This window comes from Scomber scombrus, chromosome 2 (genome assembly GCF_963691925.1).
Source record: "Scomber scombrus chromosome 2, fScoSco1.1, whole genome shotgun sequence".
Classification (NCBI taxonomy): Eukaryota; Metazoa; Chordata; class Actinopteri; order Scombriformes; family Scombridae; genus Scomber; species Scomber scombrus.
Window position 1 is genome coordinate 16,117,982 of NC_084971.1, and position 17,292 is coordinate 16,135,273.

General features: G+C 42.0%; 2 protein-coding genes across 2 annotated transcripts in view; one reads left to right on the forward strand and one right to left on the reverse strand.

The window, feature by feature from the left end:
• LOC133990231 (transcription elongation factor 1 homolog) overlaps positions 1-17,292 on the reverse strand; it is a 91,593-nt gene that overhangs the window by 24,987 nt on the left and 49,314 nt on the right. The gene's annotated exons all lie outside the window — the stretch shown is intronic.
• On the forward strand, positions 5,986-7,120 carry dand5 (DAN domain family, member 5). Its single transcript, XM_062425631.1, has 2 exons — positions 5,986-6,462; positions 6,824-7,120. Exons 1-2 carry the CDS (start codon positions 5,986-5,988, stop codon positions 7,118-7,120), a joined length of 774 nt encoding a protein of 257 aa, XP_062281615.1.

The window sequence follows — 17,292 nt, forward strand, 5'->3', positions numbered from 1 at the left end:
ATTGCAAAAATCGCACATATTTTTCAAAATGGCCGACTTCCTGTTGGAGTGAGGGTATGGGTCCAAGAGACTTTTTTGTGCGTCTTTACATAATACATATGTGTACCAAATTTTGTTTATATATGTCAATCTGAGTTGAGGGGCTCCATTTTTTTGGGATTTTCTACGGTGCGCTTTTGTATCCAGTAGGTGGCGCTATGGAGCTAACACAGTATTGATGCATAGACGTGTTCAGGGCGGTACCTTCTACATGCGTGATTAATTTGGTGTAGATCGGACGATGTCTGTAGGAGTTATAAGGACTTCCTGCTTTTTGGCGAAGGATCGAATGGCGAAGGAAATTGTCGGCACCGCCACGCCCAAACCGAATCCCTAATCAGAAAGTTTTTGATAACTTTTCATCTACAATGTGTCAAGATGATTCTGTGCAAATTTGAAGTTGGTCGGACTAAATCCCTAGGACAAGTTCGTTAATGTACGGTTTTTGATTTTCTAGGGTGCGCTATTGTATCCAGTAGGTGGCGCTGTGGAGCTAACACAGTATTGATGCATAGACGTGTTCAGGGCGGTACCCTCTACATGCGTGATTAATTTGGTGTAGATCGGACGATGTCTGTAGGAGTTATAAGGACTTCCTGCTTTTTGGCGAAGGATCGAATGGCGAAGGAAATTGTCGGCACCGCCACGCCCCAAACCGAATCCCTAATCAGAAAGTTTTTGATAACTTTTCATCTACAATGTGTCAAGATGATTCTGTGCAAATTTGAAGTTGGTCGGATTAAATCCCTAGGACAAGTTCGTTAAAGTACGGGGCGTGGAAATCGCCAAAATCGCACATATTTTTCAAAATGGCCGACTTCCTGTTGGAGTGACGTCATGGGTCCCACTGACTTTTTTGTGCGTCTGGACATGATACATATATATACCAAATTTCGTTCATGTACGTCAATCTGTCATATTTTTATATTCGTTAGGGGGCGCTATTGAGCCATTTTGCGACGGACATTTTGGCGGACCATAAATTATCGAATTTTTCGCCGGGTCTGATGGGCGCGCACATTTTCGTGAGTTTTGGGGCACGTTTAGGCTGTCAAAACGCGTTTGTTTTCTATAATAATAATCTCTACGATTACAATAGGGCCTTCGCACCTGTAGTGCTTGGGCCCTAATAATCACTACGATTACAATATGGCCTTCGCACCTGTAGTGCTTGGGCCCTAATAATCTCTACGATTACAATAGGGCCTTCGCACCTGTAGTGCTTGGGCCCTAATTAAAACAGCGTATGCTCCAGGTCGCGGCTACGTTGTGATTGACAGACCACTGCCATCGTGGCTACGTTGATTACGTTACGTAAACATGGTGTAACCCCAGATTGACCGTACAGGTTAAACTGCAGCCAGAGCTGCTGCTATTTCACAGTGTGTTTTCAAGTTCATGAAAGTTAATTGTAACATTTTGGTCGCCCAAAAAGTCTTGTTCAGCGTTTGGTTGTACAACCCCCCCGCCCCCCTATGAGGATTAAGCTATTCTGTCTTTCTGGTAAGTGCATTTTGTTTTAATGGCGAAAATTAGCATTGGCATTATCCTGTAAATGCCGTTTGGCTAACCAAGCTAGCAGCTAGCGCCAGGGTCAGCTCTACCCTCTGGTTCAAATCGTGGACGTATTATAGAGTTCTTATATTACATTCATGGTTAAAATGTGGTCATTTTTGGCTCCAAAAAACAAATATGGCGACAGTCATATTGCTTAACTCAAAGCTTCAAACTAAGTGGCAGTCAACCAGTGCCTGACGTCACAGTGGCTGCAGTGTATGGACGATAACACATCATTTATCATCCACATAAACTAGCAGTAGTAAACGTGTAATAGTTTATTTAACAGCGCTAGAAATATTGTACCAATCCATCCATTTTTTGTTGCTTATCTGGGGCCGGGTTGCGGTGATATTAGGCAGAGCAATGAAACCCAGACATTACCTCTCCCCAGCCACGCTCATCAGCTCCTCCTGGGGGGGATCCCGAGACATTCCAGGGCCAGGAGAGATATGTAATCCCTCCAGCGAGTTCTGGGTCTGTCCTGGGGCATCCTCCCAGTTGGATCTGCCCTGAACACCTTTAAAGGGAAGCGTCCAGAAGGCATCCTCACCAGATGCCTGAACTGCCTCAGCTAGCTCCTTTTAATCTGAAGGAGCAACGGTTCAACTCCTAGCCTCCCTGGAGGAAACTCATTTCGGCCACTTGTATATGCAATCTTATTACTTCAGTCACTACCCAAAGCTCGTCACCATAGGTGAGGGTTGGGACATAGATTGACTAGTACATTAAGAGTAATGTATAACTAGTTAACATCATATTATAATTCTGGTGCATCCTTTACAGAGAGAACATAAGCAAACATTGCAGTTCTTAAGAAACAACTGTTGCTTGAAGGGGCTACAATCATTATTTCTATAACAACGATGGATCACATGACTACTGTACCTTAATTCTGTGGAGCTTTAGTATCTTCTAGTCTTCTAGTATCACTTATTTTTGTTTCTGCCTCACAACAGGTTCTGATAAACCCACCGTACAAGCTGTCCCGCACCAAACACCAGGCCAATAAATGACTAACTGGTGAGTTTAAAGCATTTAGCTGTTAAGAAAGCAAAAACAGCGTTGAATGGAGAGTGAATTTAGTGCGTACAACCTTCAACTGGGCAGAAACAACAGTGCAGATTTTCCTCTGTGTTTGCTGGATGTGTAAATAAGTAACTGCTTGCTATGACACTTTATGAGGTGAGTATGCTGCCCCCAATTGGCCAAAAATCTGTCAATGCAAGTTTAAAAGGGAAGAAAGAGACTGTAAGCTTTAAGGTGAAGAGTGACAGCCTGATATGATGATTTTCCAGAAAACATGAGGATATGTTTTCAGATATATGTTAACAGGCCAGTCCTTTTTGAATCTAGCTTCTCAGTTGCTTTTTTACCATCTGAAGGAATAACTGGTATTGTATCTGCACATGCTGAGTGAGAGAAGGGGGAAGTGATTGTATAGCACCGATAAACATTTGTGTGCCTCACAGAGTTCATCAGTTGTGGGTCATTAGTACAGTTAGCAAGTTTTATAGGGTTGGACTTCAGTGATAAATATTAACAATGAACAACTATTAATGGCAGACTGTAAAACTGTAAATGTTCTGGTCTAGCCTTGTGGTTCCTTCACTTTTCTTTATGCAGTGTGAATAAACAGGCTACATTAGATTGGTTACAGTGTGCTGTATGTATCAGGATGTCTTTTAGTGGGTCTAGTTAGTTAAGTTTAATGTGTGCTCATTGCTGGCGGCTGAAGCAGCAGATTTCCCCATCACATGCTGTTCCATAGACACCTGATAACCTCCTTCAGTGGCGTCATAGTCTGAAAACATAAAACAATTGGAACAGCAGTTAAATGTGGCATGTGACAATGTGTGTCTTTTGTCCCAGAGGTAGGCGTGTATGTTTGAGTACAGGATGCAATAATAAGTGAACCTGTCTTATGGTACACCATACTGTACCCATGTGAACATTTAGTATATTATCATCTATGAACATACAAAAATACTGTAGGCTACCTCATTTAGGCACCACATATTCTGCCACTGTTGCTAATAGACGTTATGTCTCGTCACTTCATATCAACCAGCTATAAGCCTTTTATATTTCTCTCCGATGTCCTACTGCTGTGTTTCTCTTTTCCTCAGATGTACAGTAATAGGAAAAGCATGAAAGATCATGATTGATATTCATAGGTTTTAGTCAAAACTCAGAGGGAGTAAAAATCTAAAGCTCATAGTACAAGAAAAAAAACGTGATATTGAGCCAATGTCAGCAGAAGCAGTTTTTATTAGTCCTGACAGAACAGTGTTGATTGAGAATGTCCCATAATCTATTTTGCACTCAAGAGTTTAAAAGAGTACATCATTGACTCAGCATTGCACTCATAGTGACAAACTTGTAAGCTATTGCCTTAGTAAACTGAGTTTTTGGTTTTACTGTCTTTAGCTGGGTGGGTACAGGTCCAGCCTGGTCTTTAGCTCCTTTGAACAGTTCCACCTTTGTGGATCTTTTCCTTCAAAGTATTCAGCCCGTCATTCGGGAAAGTTTTTACAAGCACAATACTTCCCTGAGCAGATTTGTTATGTACTTACTGTAACATCACACGTCTTTTTATCTTGTTTTATTGACTTCATGTCAGCAGGAGGAGGAAGTTGCGCAGAAATAAAGTCAATAAACCTGATGAAAAGAATGTTTTTGACATATTTCCAGTTTATCCCAAAAGACATAGTTTGTTCTTCACTGAACTGAATTAGACTGAATTTACATTGAGAGAGCAGGTGAAAGAGAAAAAGAGTGAAAACTTTGTAAACTGCACCCTCTTGTGGAAAAAAGTTTATTATGCATATAAAGGAAGGAAGTTTATTAATAATACTGAACACATCTCACACATCTTACATTATAACTAACATGAGAATTGCAAAAAAAAAAAAAAAGTATATTAAACCTCACCAACCAGTGTGTGTGCATGGTCAGTATAAGTGAGAATTAAACAGCATGTTGTTTGACTTTCCCATTCTTGCACCTTTCTGGACCAAACTGTTCAGAGATGGCTCCGTGAAACAGACATGGAGAGAAGGCAGTTAACATCCAGTTCTCTATGAGAAAGTCAAACAGCCTTCCAGTTATAACTGTTGGTCCGTCAACAGCCTGCGTGTGATCATGTCACGGGTGACAGAGTCTAATGGTGTAATGATGGGATGTCAAGGGAGAGGCTGAGAGGCTGCTAGTGGGAATAAACATACATGAGACGTCTTGTTAACACAGAGAACATAAACTCATTATTGTTTTACAGCCAAAGGTAACAGGAACACTCGCTGAATAAGAAAGGTTTTATTGTTGACGGGATACCACATCTCTAACAGAAGCCTTCCTGAAGATTTATTAGTTTTTATTCCTTGCTAAGTTTACAGTGTTTTGGTTTGTGACTGTTAAAAAGTCATTGATCTGCAAGTTCAGCATACTTTATGGGATACACAGCATCTGTCCTCATTAATTTATGTTTCAGTAACACAAATTTCCCAAATGCTGCTCATTCTACTAAAATTTGAATAATTTCTTGTATGCAGGATGTAAGAAAATGCATATTTATCTTATTATTTTTTTATGTGTTGGGTTTGTCTTTTTTAGTGAATGTCATCTCAAGGGTGTTAAATCTTTATTTGATTCACACAGTCAAATCTGAGTGGTTTGAAACACTGGTTAAAATGGCTGAAAACACTTGTGAAGCCTCCAGATCTCAAACCAACTCAACAACATTTGGAGATTTTGGACTTTTGTGTTCGGCAAAGATGTGTTTAATGTGTGCCAAGGAGCACTGGAACTGCTCTGGAGGCTTGCTTTGGCTCAACATTTAAAACAAACAAAAACATTATATGTTAATTTTACCTTTAACTTTTCACCCATTATCCATTAATATTGTCACCAAAAACCTTAAAAAATAGCCTAGATTAAAGCTCATCCATTGAATCAACCAACAAGTTCCATTATTTTAAAACTCACAGATCAAAATCCCTCTTCAGATGTTAGTTTTTTATGACCATGTTTTTAAAACTCACCTTGAAACTGAAATCCTCTCAGTCTGGCAACCATCCACGACCTGGATTTTTAAGCTTGGTGTGATGTCTGGTCTGGTGTGGGAATTGCGACACCTTCTTTGCATTAAAACACAGGTGAGAAGTGGCAGCTGCCTATATAAAAGACCCCCTCTATCACACTGTCAAAGCACTGACAGCAAGGTTACCATTTGGGACCTTGGACCACACCAGATTTCTTTTAGTTTTTTTCTCTTTTGTTTCTGTATACTGACTTATGCTGTTTTTTTTTTGTTTGTTCTTAGTCAGTGTTTAAAATTAGATTACTATTTCTCCAATCGTTTTTGAGAATTATCACCTTTTTTGTCAGAGAATGGCTTTCCTCATCAGCTTCATCTTTTTGTCAAGTTGGACAACTATAGCGTTTACATTTCCTCACAACACTTTTGACAATATTCGGCGAGGGTCAAAGATTGAATTTGAATCATCTGGCAGTGGACCCTATGAACCTGTCCAGGGAATAGTCAAAGTTGTGCAGCTGGACCCTCGTGCCTTATCCCAGTCAGGGCTCTTCAGACAGGGACTGATCCCCAGAAGAGCCCCCTCCCTTCGCTCCAGATTGTCCTACCCTGCCTTCCTGTCTCAAGGGCGTCCAGGTCCAGCCTCCAAAGCCCCTGTAAGTCCACTACACCACCTGCACCCTAAAACCCCCACTGAGATGGAACTAAAGAAGAGACAAGGCCTGCAGATGTGGCAGAGAGCCATAGATAAAGGAGACAAGATGACCATGTCCCTGCCAGTCAACCTGAAGGACACTAAACAGATGTGTACTGCAGTACCTTTCACTCAGGTAAGAGATGTTTATATCATGCATGTTATTCTAAGAGTTTATTTCATTCCCCTGCCAAACATATTTCTGTGCACACAGAAAAAGAGCATGAAAAATGTTATTAAGATGAGTGATTTTTTTACACACTGAAATAGAATATAGCAAATATCTTTGTGTGAGGGAGTGTTGATATTTCAGTGGCAATTAGAGAGATGTCTGCTCAGTCATAAAGCTGATTATGGCTCTGCTGGTGGATTAGCAGTGATGGTGTGGATCTACATAAACACACTGTGTTGATTTTTACACCCTCAGAAGTAAATCAATACTGACAGTATTGCTGTGATGTTTAGCCTAATCTCGCACTTCTCTGTCATCTTCCCAGCGTGTGACAGCAGATGGATGCAACACAGTAACAGTGCACAACAAGCTGTGTTTCGGCCAGTGCAGCTCCCTGTTTGTCCCATCTGAGGGGGAGTTTGTTGAACTGGGTGCCGGGGTGGGGTTGCACCGCCGGGCCCCCTGCTCCCGCTGTGCCCCATCCAAAGCTCACACTGTGGCTGTTCCCCTGCGCTGTGGAGATGAGGTCCGACAGAAGCGAGTGATGATGGTGGAGGAGTGCAAGTGTGAGACGGGGCGTGAGGAGAGGAATGCTGAGGCCGCACCTTCCCCACACCTGTAATTATTTTACAGCTGTGGTGACACGAATATATAACACTGTTTTCTGAATTTATCAGTTATTACAGTTAACAGTCACATGTTTTTCTTGCTGTAATCATTCCTCCTGTTTATTGTGATCATTAAAAGATCCCTTTATAATGCACTTTAAATGTCAGTGGGACAAAATCCACAACCCTCCTATGCAAAAGTATTTTTAAAATTGTATTTGAAGCTTATATGATACTTTAGCTGTCAAGTAAATATCTTTTAAAGTTACTGTCTTTTTAGTGTCAAATATCTTCTTTTTGTTACAATCCTTCCACTGCAGCTGAACAGGAAAACACTGTTGATACTCAAGAGGGAATTATTTCACTAAAAAGACTAACTGTAAAATATTTTTTTTTTACATTTTTTGATTTTTGATTAACTGAAGCCTTGTATTATCTTCAGATAATCTTTTTGACTCATTGTCGAATCACTTCTAAGATACGGACATTATCTTTTTATTCTGACAATTGTAATAACATACATATATAAAAATTAATGTAAATTTGTTTGTGTTTGTATATGAGTCTGAATGTGTTATTCAGAGATTGTTGACAAGATGACCTGTATTTTGGTCATGCATTTTCTGTTGCAGCAGACAGAGCTGTCCACACTGGACTTGTGTTAATGTTTAAAATCTTGTTTGGATTAACCTAAACTGAAATATTGTTTTGTGTAATATTGTCATTAAAAGAGCCTGTTTGTCCACAGTCCTTTTGCCTGGCATTGCTAATTAGTTTTCTGCCAACACTGTTAGATTCATGAAATTTAGTTTGCATGCAAATCTCGAGCAAAAACATGAGGAGCATTTGTTGTTTTTTCCACCCACTCTCATATTCAAGTGTTCAAGTGTCAGCTCCTATATTTTATTGAAAAGCTGTGTTCTTTCGACTTTTAGCACATAGCACTTACATCTGAAAGCACCAAACTAGAGAGCAAACGAGCTATTGAGCACGGGTACTTAGCAGTAAGCAAACATAATTGTTTCAGCATGGACCTCTGAATTATGTATAGGAACCACCTATTCTCATGTCCAATCTCTTTTCAGTGTAGTTGTGGGAATTTGAACATCATTCACCACAGATGCACTTGAGTGGGTGGGTATTTGTGATTATGTGTGTGTATTTGCTTTTTTTCAGTTAGGGCCCATAAAACCTATTATTCATTTATATCCTGGCACCTGGGCCTGGTAAAGTGAACTCATCCCACACATCCCAACATACATTCCCAGAGGGGCTGAAGAAGGGGGCTCTTTACGTTGCCTTGGCATGCTGTCAAAATGGCTGCTTAGATGGCCATTTGCATTCACGTGGGCTTTCTGAAAAAGTGAAAGCGTACATTGCACTACGGGGGTGCATTGAGTCCCTTGTTTCCATTAGCATGTGATTAACATCTTGGGTTGATGGCTATATTTCCTGAGATTGATGGGACAAATATTTGCCCAGGTCTTAACTATGAGGAATTAGGGGCCACTTTTAATCAGGCACTTTTGTTCTAAATGTGCAGAAGGTGGAGATCTTGGGAGGCTCATACAGCCGCACTAACGGTGATCAAATTCCGCAATTTATATTCTTATTTCTCATAGTGATGGTGGTTATTTGTGAAATGTCAGAATTTATAACTAAATATGCACTGTGTAATAATCTGGTGCTGCTATTATACAATTGTGCACTTGGTGTCTACAAAAATATTCCCCACTGCACTGTTGTGTTGCCCTGGTGTGTCAAGATGATGATGATTGTCTTGAAGGGGGAGTCGTGATCTCCCTATCTCACTATCTCTCTGTACCCCACCCTACGTGTGATCTTTTGTCTTTTTTTTCTCTGAAGAAAAAGAAATAAAAAAGAAAATAGGCATAGTGGATAAAGGGGAGGAGAAGGAGAGGAGAGGGTGGTGGTTGTTGATTGAACAAACAAGGTGCACAAGAGAGTGCACCACTTAGCAAGACAGATGTCAGCCCCCTTTGCATTGTGGGATCCGGTGGAGCACTCCTGCGTCATTAAGGATGGCCTGGTTCCCATGGTGAGGGGAAAGGGAAGGAGCGAAAGGAGAAGGGCCCGCTGCCAAGTTCAGCGCCTCGGGGATCAGATCAGCGTCACAGGGTGCTAAGTGGCCTAGTTAGCGCTTTAAAACGCACAATGAGCTGCCTGCTCTTTCTGCTTGTGTGTAGGCCTTTTAACTGTCAGAGATGGTTGGGAGGTGAGTGTGATGGAGGGAGGTGGGGGGCAAACGGTATCAGTTCAATCCAGGTGTATCAAGGGGAAACTGAATTACAAATAAAGGTTTTGAGGCCCATTTTTACTTTTAGTTTTTACTTTCTTTTTTTTTGCTAGATTGGTAAATGCAGTTAATTAATTCTGTGAGGTACTGTGGTTCATTGTGTATTATGGCTATCGACTACAAAACAAATATTCCCACGTCAGAGCATTTTTAGCTGACAATGTCTTACCCCTGACCTGTGTGTGCTTTTGTATCTCTAGCTGTGGTGTGGTATACTATATGGTGCTAAGCTAACTAACTGAACTTTGCTGAAAGGGAAATGTCCACCAGATATTCCCCAGCTGCTTGGGGGTCTGCTGGAGCTAAACCGTCATGGTAGATTGGACCTGGCTGGACAACGGATCAGGCTCCTAAATCTGGCACCAGCAAGTGAGAGTGAACAGGGGTCCATCACGCACTCTGGAAGGAAATTGGGATGGTGTCAGAGTACGCCAGGAGGAAAATTTGTAATAATGTTAATGTCCTGTTAAGTCATAGGCGAGACAGACTCTTCTCACCTAAATCCCACTAGTACAGGTTTACTGCTATAGGTGTCAGGCTCTAGGTGTGAGGTTGTCTGGACCATGGCTAACATCTACCTCCCCAGTGATGCGGTGGTACATGCTCATTCGCTGGTGTTAGTCTGGACCAGCTGGTCAAAGTTGGCTCTGCTGGAGATACTGCCCCGGGCTAAGCCTGCCAGCCTACTGCCATTCTGCCTGGCTGCCAGCCCGCCTGCCAGGCTGTCTGTGGGGTGCTTAGAAGGACTGAGATAGGTGTAGCCTGCAGACAGCAACATCAAAATGTGTCATTGGATAAGTTCTTCTTCGGTTTTAGTACCTGGTATTATCACTGTATCACTGTGTTATTTCTGCTGCTAAAAGTACGACAACTAATTGCTTGAATACAGTGTGTGTGTGTGTGTGTGTGTGTGTGTGTGTGTGTGTGTGTGTGTGTGTGTGTGTGTGTGTGTGTGTGTGTGTGTGTGTGTGTGTGAGTGAGTGTGAGGGAGAGAGAGAGGGTGGGAGAGAGAGAGAGAGAGAGAGAGAGAGAGAGAGAGAGAACACCTTTTTTGCCTTTGTGACGGTTACATGTTTGCTGACTGCTACATCTTTGCACAATGGGTGGGGGGAATGGGGGGTGGGAGTGTGACAGCAGGAAAATATTTTCACTGCCATTGTGCCATGTGACAAATAAGACTTACAATGAAATGAACATTGGCAGTGATATCACAGCAATAACAAAGACAACACATGTTAAATACTGTAAATCCATATATGTACAGAAATCACACTCATTTCCTTATTATAGTGAAATGGAAAACCAGGGGTCAAGTCAGTTTTATTTGAGACTTGGCTTCAACTTTGATAATGTATTTTAAAAAAACAAGTCACTTAATATTTATACTTCTGCAAAGTTGACATAGTTATATTTGTAAATTACAAGTTATGTGTTAGGAAGCACTTTTCTTTTTAAAAAGTGTTAAGATATAGCAAAGATATAGCAAGTGTGTATGATTTAGTGTACTTGATACAGCAGATCAGAACAGTGGACCTAGAGTGCATTGTTAGACATGTCCACTGATTGCTGATTTGGAGCTTTGGCGACCGAAGACAGCCTGTAGCAAACAGTGTGCCTGTAGCAGACAGTGTGGATTTTTTTTTACTCGTAGAGCTAAGATGCATTCGCCTTCAACTTATGTGATTGTCCACTGGATGCATATACTGTAATCACTAGTTGTAAATAAATGGTAGTCTTTATTGCTTATGTCTCTTCATATTATCTGATGCAGCCAATGTAATAACTTGTAAAATTGTAGTTTCTCTCTTTTCTCTGTGGTAGTTTAGGAAGATAAATATCTGACCCAGTGACCACTGAGCCGCAGATTGAAATGTATATGAGGATATTTGTGTGTGCTTGTTTGTTTGCATTGCGCGTCTGACTGTAGTTGTGCTGATTGTAGCCTCTGTGTGGCAGCATTAGCATGGCTGAGTGTTGAGCTGTCAGTAAACCCTCTGCTGGAGTGTGATGATGATAGCAATGTCGCCGTGGCAGGTGCGGTCCTGCATGCCATGCAGGTGATGTCTCTCATGCTCACTTAGCTAATGACTCCAATTAAAGTAATTAAGAGCTGGCACGGTGAAACCTGCTCGCCCTCCCACTGCCAACCTATCCATTCCCCTTCCTCTTCACCAGCACACATCAGCGCCCACCTCGTACCACTACATGCCATCATCTGTTGCACTACTTCTGCTGTCCTGCCTCCCTTTCATCCCTTCAGCTTCCTCTCATAGGCACCTCGGCCTCTCCTTCATTCCACGATCATCCCGAGCCTGTGCTCCCGCTGAGACCTTAAAAGAAACATGAAGCCTAAAATCAGTTAAACGCTCCACTTCAGAAGCACTTAAGAGACCCTCAGCTCAACTTACTGTCACAGTGACAGCCACGGAAGCGAAAGAGCGAAGGCTGGGTCCGGCAGGAGAAAGAGGGGAGTAAGAGAGGGAGAGGGGATGCAAGCCAGGTCCTAACGAGGGGAGAGATAATTGTTTTGTTTTGTTAGGGGCCCTTCTTCAGTGTGGAGGGAGTTGAAATGACACGCCACACATGGTTTTTGGATGAAGTGGGCAACGGGAAGGGTGGAGGGATGCAGGCTTGATGCAACAGTGGTGAAAGTGCAGGAGGAGGGTCGTAGCACAGAAAAGGCGGTCATACGTAGCAGAGCAAAAAAAGGCTCCAAAAATCGTAATCCACCACGCAACACTGGAATCTGCTAAAGGGTTTTCACACTGACAGATTCTCAAGCTCCCATGAAACATTGATTATGATCACGCACATTGTTGTCTTCCATTCACAGGACTTCAATAACATTTCAATGTCAAAATACACATTAATCACGGGGTAGTTCAATATCAGAGTCCACAAATTCCAACAGTGGGAAAGACCACATCGGGCCAAGCTGGAGACACAACTTTGGCTACCGGGCCTGGTCAGATTTATCAAAATTTATGAAACGGCAAACATATGAATCTCTAGTGTCTTGGTGTTCTTTCAACAGTTGGAATCCCAGACTGACAGACGATGTGCCTGGATTTGTAACTGCCGTGGCAGTGCTAACACTTTTCCAGAATCTCATCACATTTTCTGTGAGAAAAAGACTTTGATATGAACCCTGGGTTTACCTTACCCCCCCCCCCCCCCCACCCCCCCCACATCTTTCCTCAGCCCATTTCCCTTTTACTCGTCTGTAACATTTGACCACAAAGTGAAGGTGAACTATTGTGATTGAGGCATGTTACGAAAAATTAAATATGTGTAAAACTAACCACAAAACGCTTGTGTGGGATAAGCTACATTTATTATGATACCTCACATAATGGAGTTAAAAGCATCACTGGTGACATTGAAGACAGTTTTTCATGGTGAGTTGAAAGCTGAAGCCTTCTGAAAACCACCATCATCAAAATTACAGCTGAGCACACTTTGGTAATCTGGCAACTAACTGCATCAAGCAAATTATCCTGGTGGACTGTCTCTTTGAGCCAGGATGGCGAATCAACTCCAGAAGCCTGTCACCACTTCCATGAAGATAAATGGTATCATTACAGTTTCTATCATGCATTAGCTGATCTGGAATCCACTCCCTGTCAAAAAGTAGAAATGGCTATGGATTACTCTCAGTCATCAGATAACAGTGACAGAATGTGTGACAAACATTGCTTACTCATTTTGTCACGGCACGGACATTTCATGACAAAACAGTTTGTTAATTTCCTCATCTTGAATTACGCTCATGCTAATAGGATCAATACCAATGCAGACACAATTTATCCAACACATTCTGCCAGTGTCATAGATATCTGTCGACAAACAGTCATCCTCGCAGTGGGCAGAGGAGGAAGAGGAGCATGCCAGTGTGTGTGTATGTGTGTGTGTGAGAGAGAGAGAGAGAAAAAGAGGAAGAGTGATTGAGAGAGAGAGAGACAGACATCCACATAGGAGGTGGGGGTAGAAAAGGGGGAGTAGTGCGCCAGTGTTCAAGAGAGATAGGGCAAGTGAGAAAGCGTGGGAGTGTGTGTATGTTTGAGTTTGTGTGGTGGGGTACAGAGGAGGGGTGCAGGTGGCATGGAGCTGGCGCAGGCCTGGCCCACTGTCCCCTGGCAGTGCCAGGCTCCATCTGTCATCAGCAGGAACATCTGCAGCCCAAGGTGCCCTTGTCACCCAGCGTTAGAGTAACGAGTTTGGCGTTTCCATTAGTCCAGGGCCCTCGCCTGCCCGGCCGGTGCTAGCCAAAACCATGGCATTTTGGGTGTGAGCTTGTGTGTGTTTGCCTGTGATTTACTGTGTGTCTAGATATGAGGCAGAGGGAAAGAGAGAACGAGGGAGCGAGCTGGGGGTAACCGGATTTGTTTGTCGGTTTGTTGTGCGCCTGTGTGTGTGTGTGTGTTTGTAAGAGGAGTGTGCACCAAGCCAAAACAACATGGCAGTGTAGAGCGTTGACCCAGCTGGGCTGAGCCGCCATGTCGAGTCATGTCCCCTCCTGATGTGAGCGTGCCCAGTGCGCTCGCACCGCTGCCAGACCCAATCTCTGGTCCCCCTCTCTCACTCACTCTGTCTCACTCACTCACTCTCTCTCTCTCTCTCTCTCTCTCTCTCTCTCTCTCTCTCTCTCTCTCTCTCTCTCTCTCTCTCTCTCTCTCTCTCTCTCTCTCTCTCTCTCTCTCTCTCTCACATCTTCCTGTCTTCCATCTGTCCACCTCCCTCTTATCTGCCCTCTCTCCCTTACCTCTCTGTGCCCCTTGTAGTTTCCTCCCCCCTGTACGCAGTCCTCTTACACCCCGAGTCTCCACTAACATTCTGCCTCTGAGCGCTACTCACATTTTTTATCTTCCTTGTCCCTAAAAAACAGATGGTACTTCTTTCCCCGCTCCCTCTTTTCATCCCTATCTCTGTGCTCTCCCCCTCCCTCCTTCTTGTCCTGTGTTTCTTTGCATCCAGCCGGCGTATCACTGATCCTAACTGGCAGTCCACCTGTTTATTCTGTTTCCCCCCCCCACCCTCCTTCTCTAATTTAAAAACCTGAATCATTGGGCATTAACATGGTTGTATTATTATCTATTCCAGGTATTACCTTAACATGACATTTTGTTAAGACTTAATGTGCTTTACACAGTTATCAACGCCACTTTGAGCAAGATGACTGCTGTTTGTGTTTGCACCACATGGTGGCTCTAATGAGCAGCAATCTGTCTTAACATTAATGAACCAAGGTTTGGCTGCAATTGTGTCAATTACCCACAGAATACTAATCAGACAAATATGAGCACATCCGAATGAGATAAGATTGATTATTCTTTTTCATTTTCTGTATTACACGTAGGCGTGCATCATAAATCAGTTTTGACAGCATGTATGAAGCCAATTTGTAGCCTGAAGGTCTGAGGGAAATTAGATACCTCTTAATAAAAAACCCACATTCAGGCCTGGAGCTGATTGGACTTTCTCAGATGCATAAACTTCACACAGACACACTCACATGCATAACCCTTCATGCATGTAAAAAAAAGTCTGCAGTTTTGTTCTTTGACACTTCAATCTAGCCACTTCCTGTGAGAGAGCAGAGGGTTTTTAGGTTATAGTTAAGATTTCTTTTGCTCCCTTTTTCATTCTTGGCGTGCCCTACAAAGGTTTCTTATCCCCCTATCGACACTTAAAAAGTGTGTGGAGTTAGACTGAGAGAGGCAGAAAAGAAGAGCCATAGTGAGATAAAGAAAAGGGAAGCGACAACTGCTAATCAATAAGATTTCTCCAACCTCTTTTTTCTCTCTCTCTCTCTCCCTCTCTCTCCCTCTCTCTCTCCCCTCGAGGCCCGCGGCATTCAAGACGAGCCAAGACGAGCTTGGCATTGTCGAGCATGCCTTAAAAAGAAACACCTGCGAGGTGGAAGACTTAAAAAACAAGCAGAAAAAAAATCCTGCTTTTCGCAGCTCTTAAAAATGTTGGCAAATGTTCCATGGGTTTTCTGGGAACAAAACAGTAAAAAGAAAGAGCTCCTATGCAAGTGAAGACAAAAGGGGATGGTTTTCCATAGAGATGGAGGTGTCATTACACTTGAGATGGTTGCCAGATTTGGACTTATCTTACCCCCCCCCCCCCCCCCCCTCTCCCACCCCCACACTCGTCCTTGTATCTATACCATCTTAGTTTATTATCAGTGCTCGAGCAATGTTCAAAACACAAATAATGAATGGTAATATTTAGCTGTTGACAAAATATGTATGTGGCTTTAGAAGAACATGGGAACAGGGGAATGTGCAGAAACAAAGATGGAGAAGGCCGGGGAGGGAGAGAGAGAGAGAGAGGGAGAGAGGAAACTGGAAAGGGGGGTAACTCAAACAGATGGCACTCTTGGCATCCACCTCTCTCTTAAATCTGTTTCTGCTGTTTTTCTCATGTGCACGAGGCTTTAACCCTGTGGTAACCTGTGTCCCGGCCTGACCCTGAACCTAACTGCTGTATGTAACAAGCCTGCCGCGTGTGTTTGTGTGTGTGGCATCTTGTGTTCATCTCTAGCATGTCTCTGTCTACAAACCAATTTAATCGGCACCCTATGGAAGTAAGTGTCAGCAGTTCCAGTGTCCCGTGTCTTACTTGACCTGATAGAGACGTCCTTGTGTTGTTCAGGGTAGCGTCTACTCACCTGACTCTTATCTCTTAAATGAACCTGGCTTCATTAGAGGACGCCCAGTTTACTCATTAGTCCCCCCAAAATACATTCAAAATCAAATGGTCTGAATTTTTTTGTTAATTCAGCACATTTGTCCACAAGCAGAATTGATGATCAATCAAAGTACTCATTGACAGATTTGAATTAGACAATGCTGGAACCTAAAACGGCTGCAACTTTTCACCAAATAGACGATCAGCAGAGCAGCTATTTTAATAATCAAACAACTTTTATGTCATATTTTGAGGAGAAATACCCCCAAAAATGCTAGTTTCAGCTTCTTGACTGTGAGGATTTTAATTTTTTCTGTCATACATGATGGTAAACTGAATATTTTTGCATTTTGGACTGTTGGTCAGATAAAATAAGACATTTGAAGACATCACCTAGGGCTCTGAGAAATTTTAATGGATATTTTTCACTATTTTCTGACATTTTTCAGACTGTGTATCTACTGTTAATTGTTATTTGATCAAGAAAATAAATTACAGATTAATAAATAATTAAAATAATCATTAGTGGAAGCCCTAGAATATAACAAATTCAAATAACAAAAAAGTAGGGAGATAGGGATATATTTGACATTTTACCCCACTGACTTTAATTGAATTTATTTGACAGCTTAAGTTCATGGTTAATTATCTTAATAATATTTTATATGCATACATATAAATGCTGACCTTATAAAATATGATGCACTGTTAGTGATTAAACTACCCAACAATATATAAAGTAGATGCTATTAATAAATAATGATAATAATATCTTATTATCTATAATAATATAACATTCAGGGGCATCTTTTCTGCATTATGAGTACTTGTATTGGTAATACTTTAAGTACATTCTGTTAATAATAATTTCTTTGGATTCTGTGGTGATTTAAGTGCAGGGTTTTTACTTGTAATGAGTGTTTTCATTTTGTCGTACTGCCACTTTTACTTAAGTGAGTTATCTGAATATTTTCTTCTCTGCATCAGTTCATTTACAGCTGCTATATACCTGATAAATGTCTATATTTTCTCAGCTGTTAATGCAGAAATTTGCCTGCAAACTGGAGAAATATTTTCGTTGCTCGTGTCAACATATTTGAGGTGAAAGAGAAAAATCTTTAGGCAGAACATGAAACGTAACAATGAAGCACTGTAGACCGTGATTGATAGGAA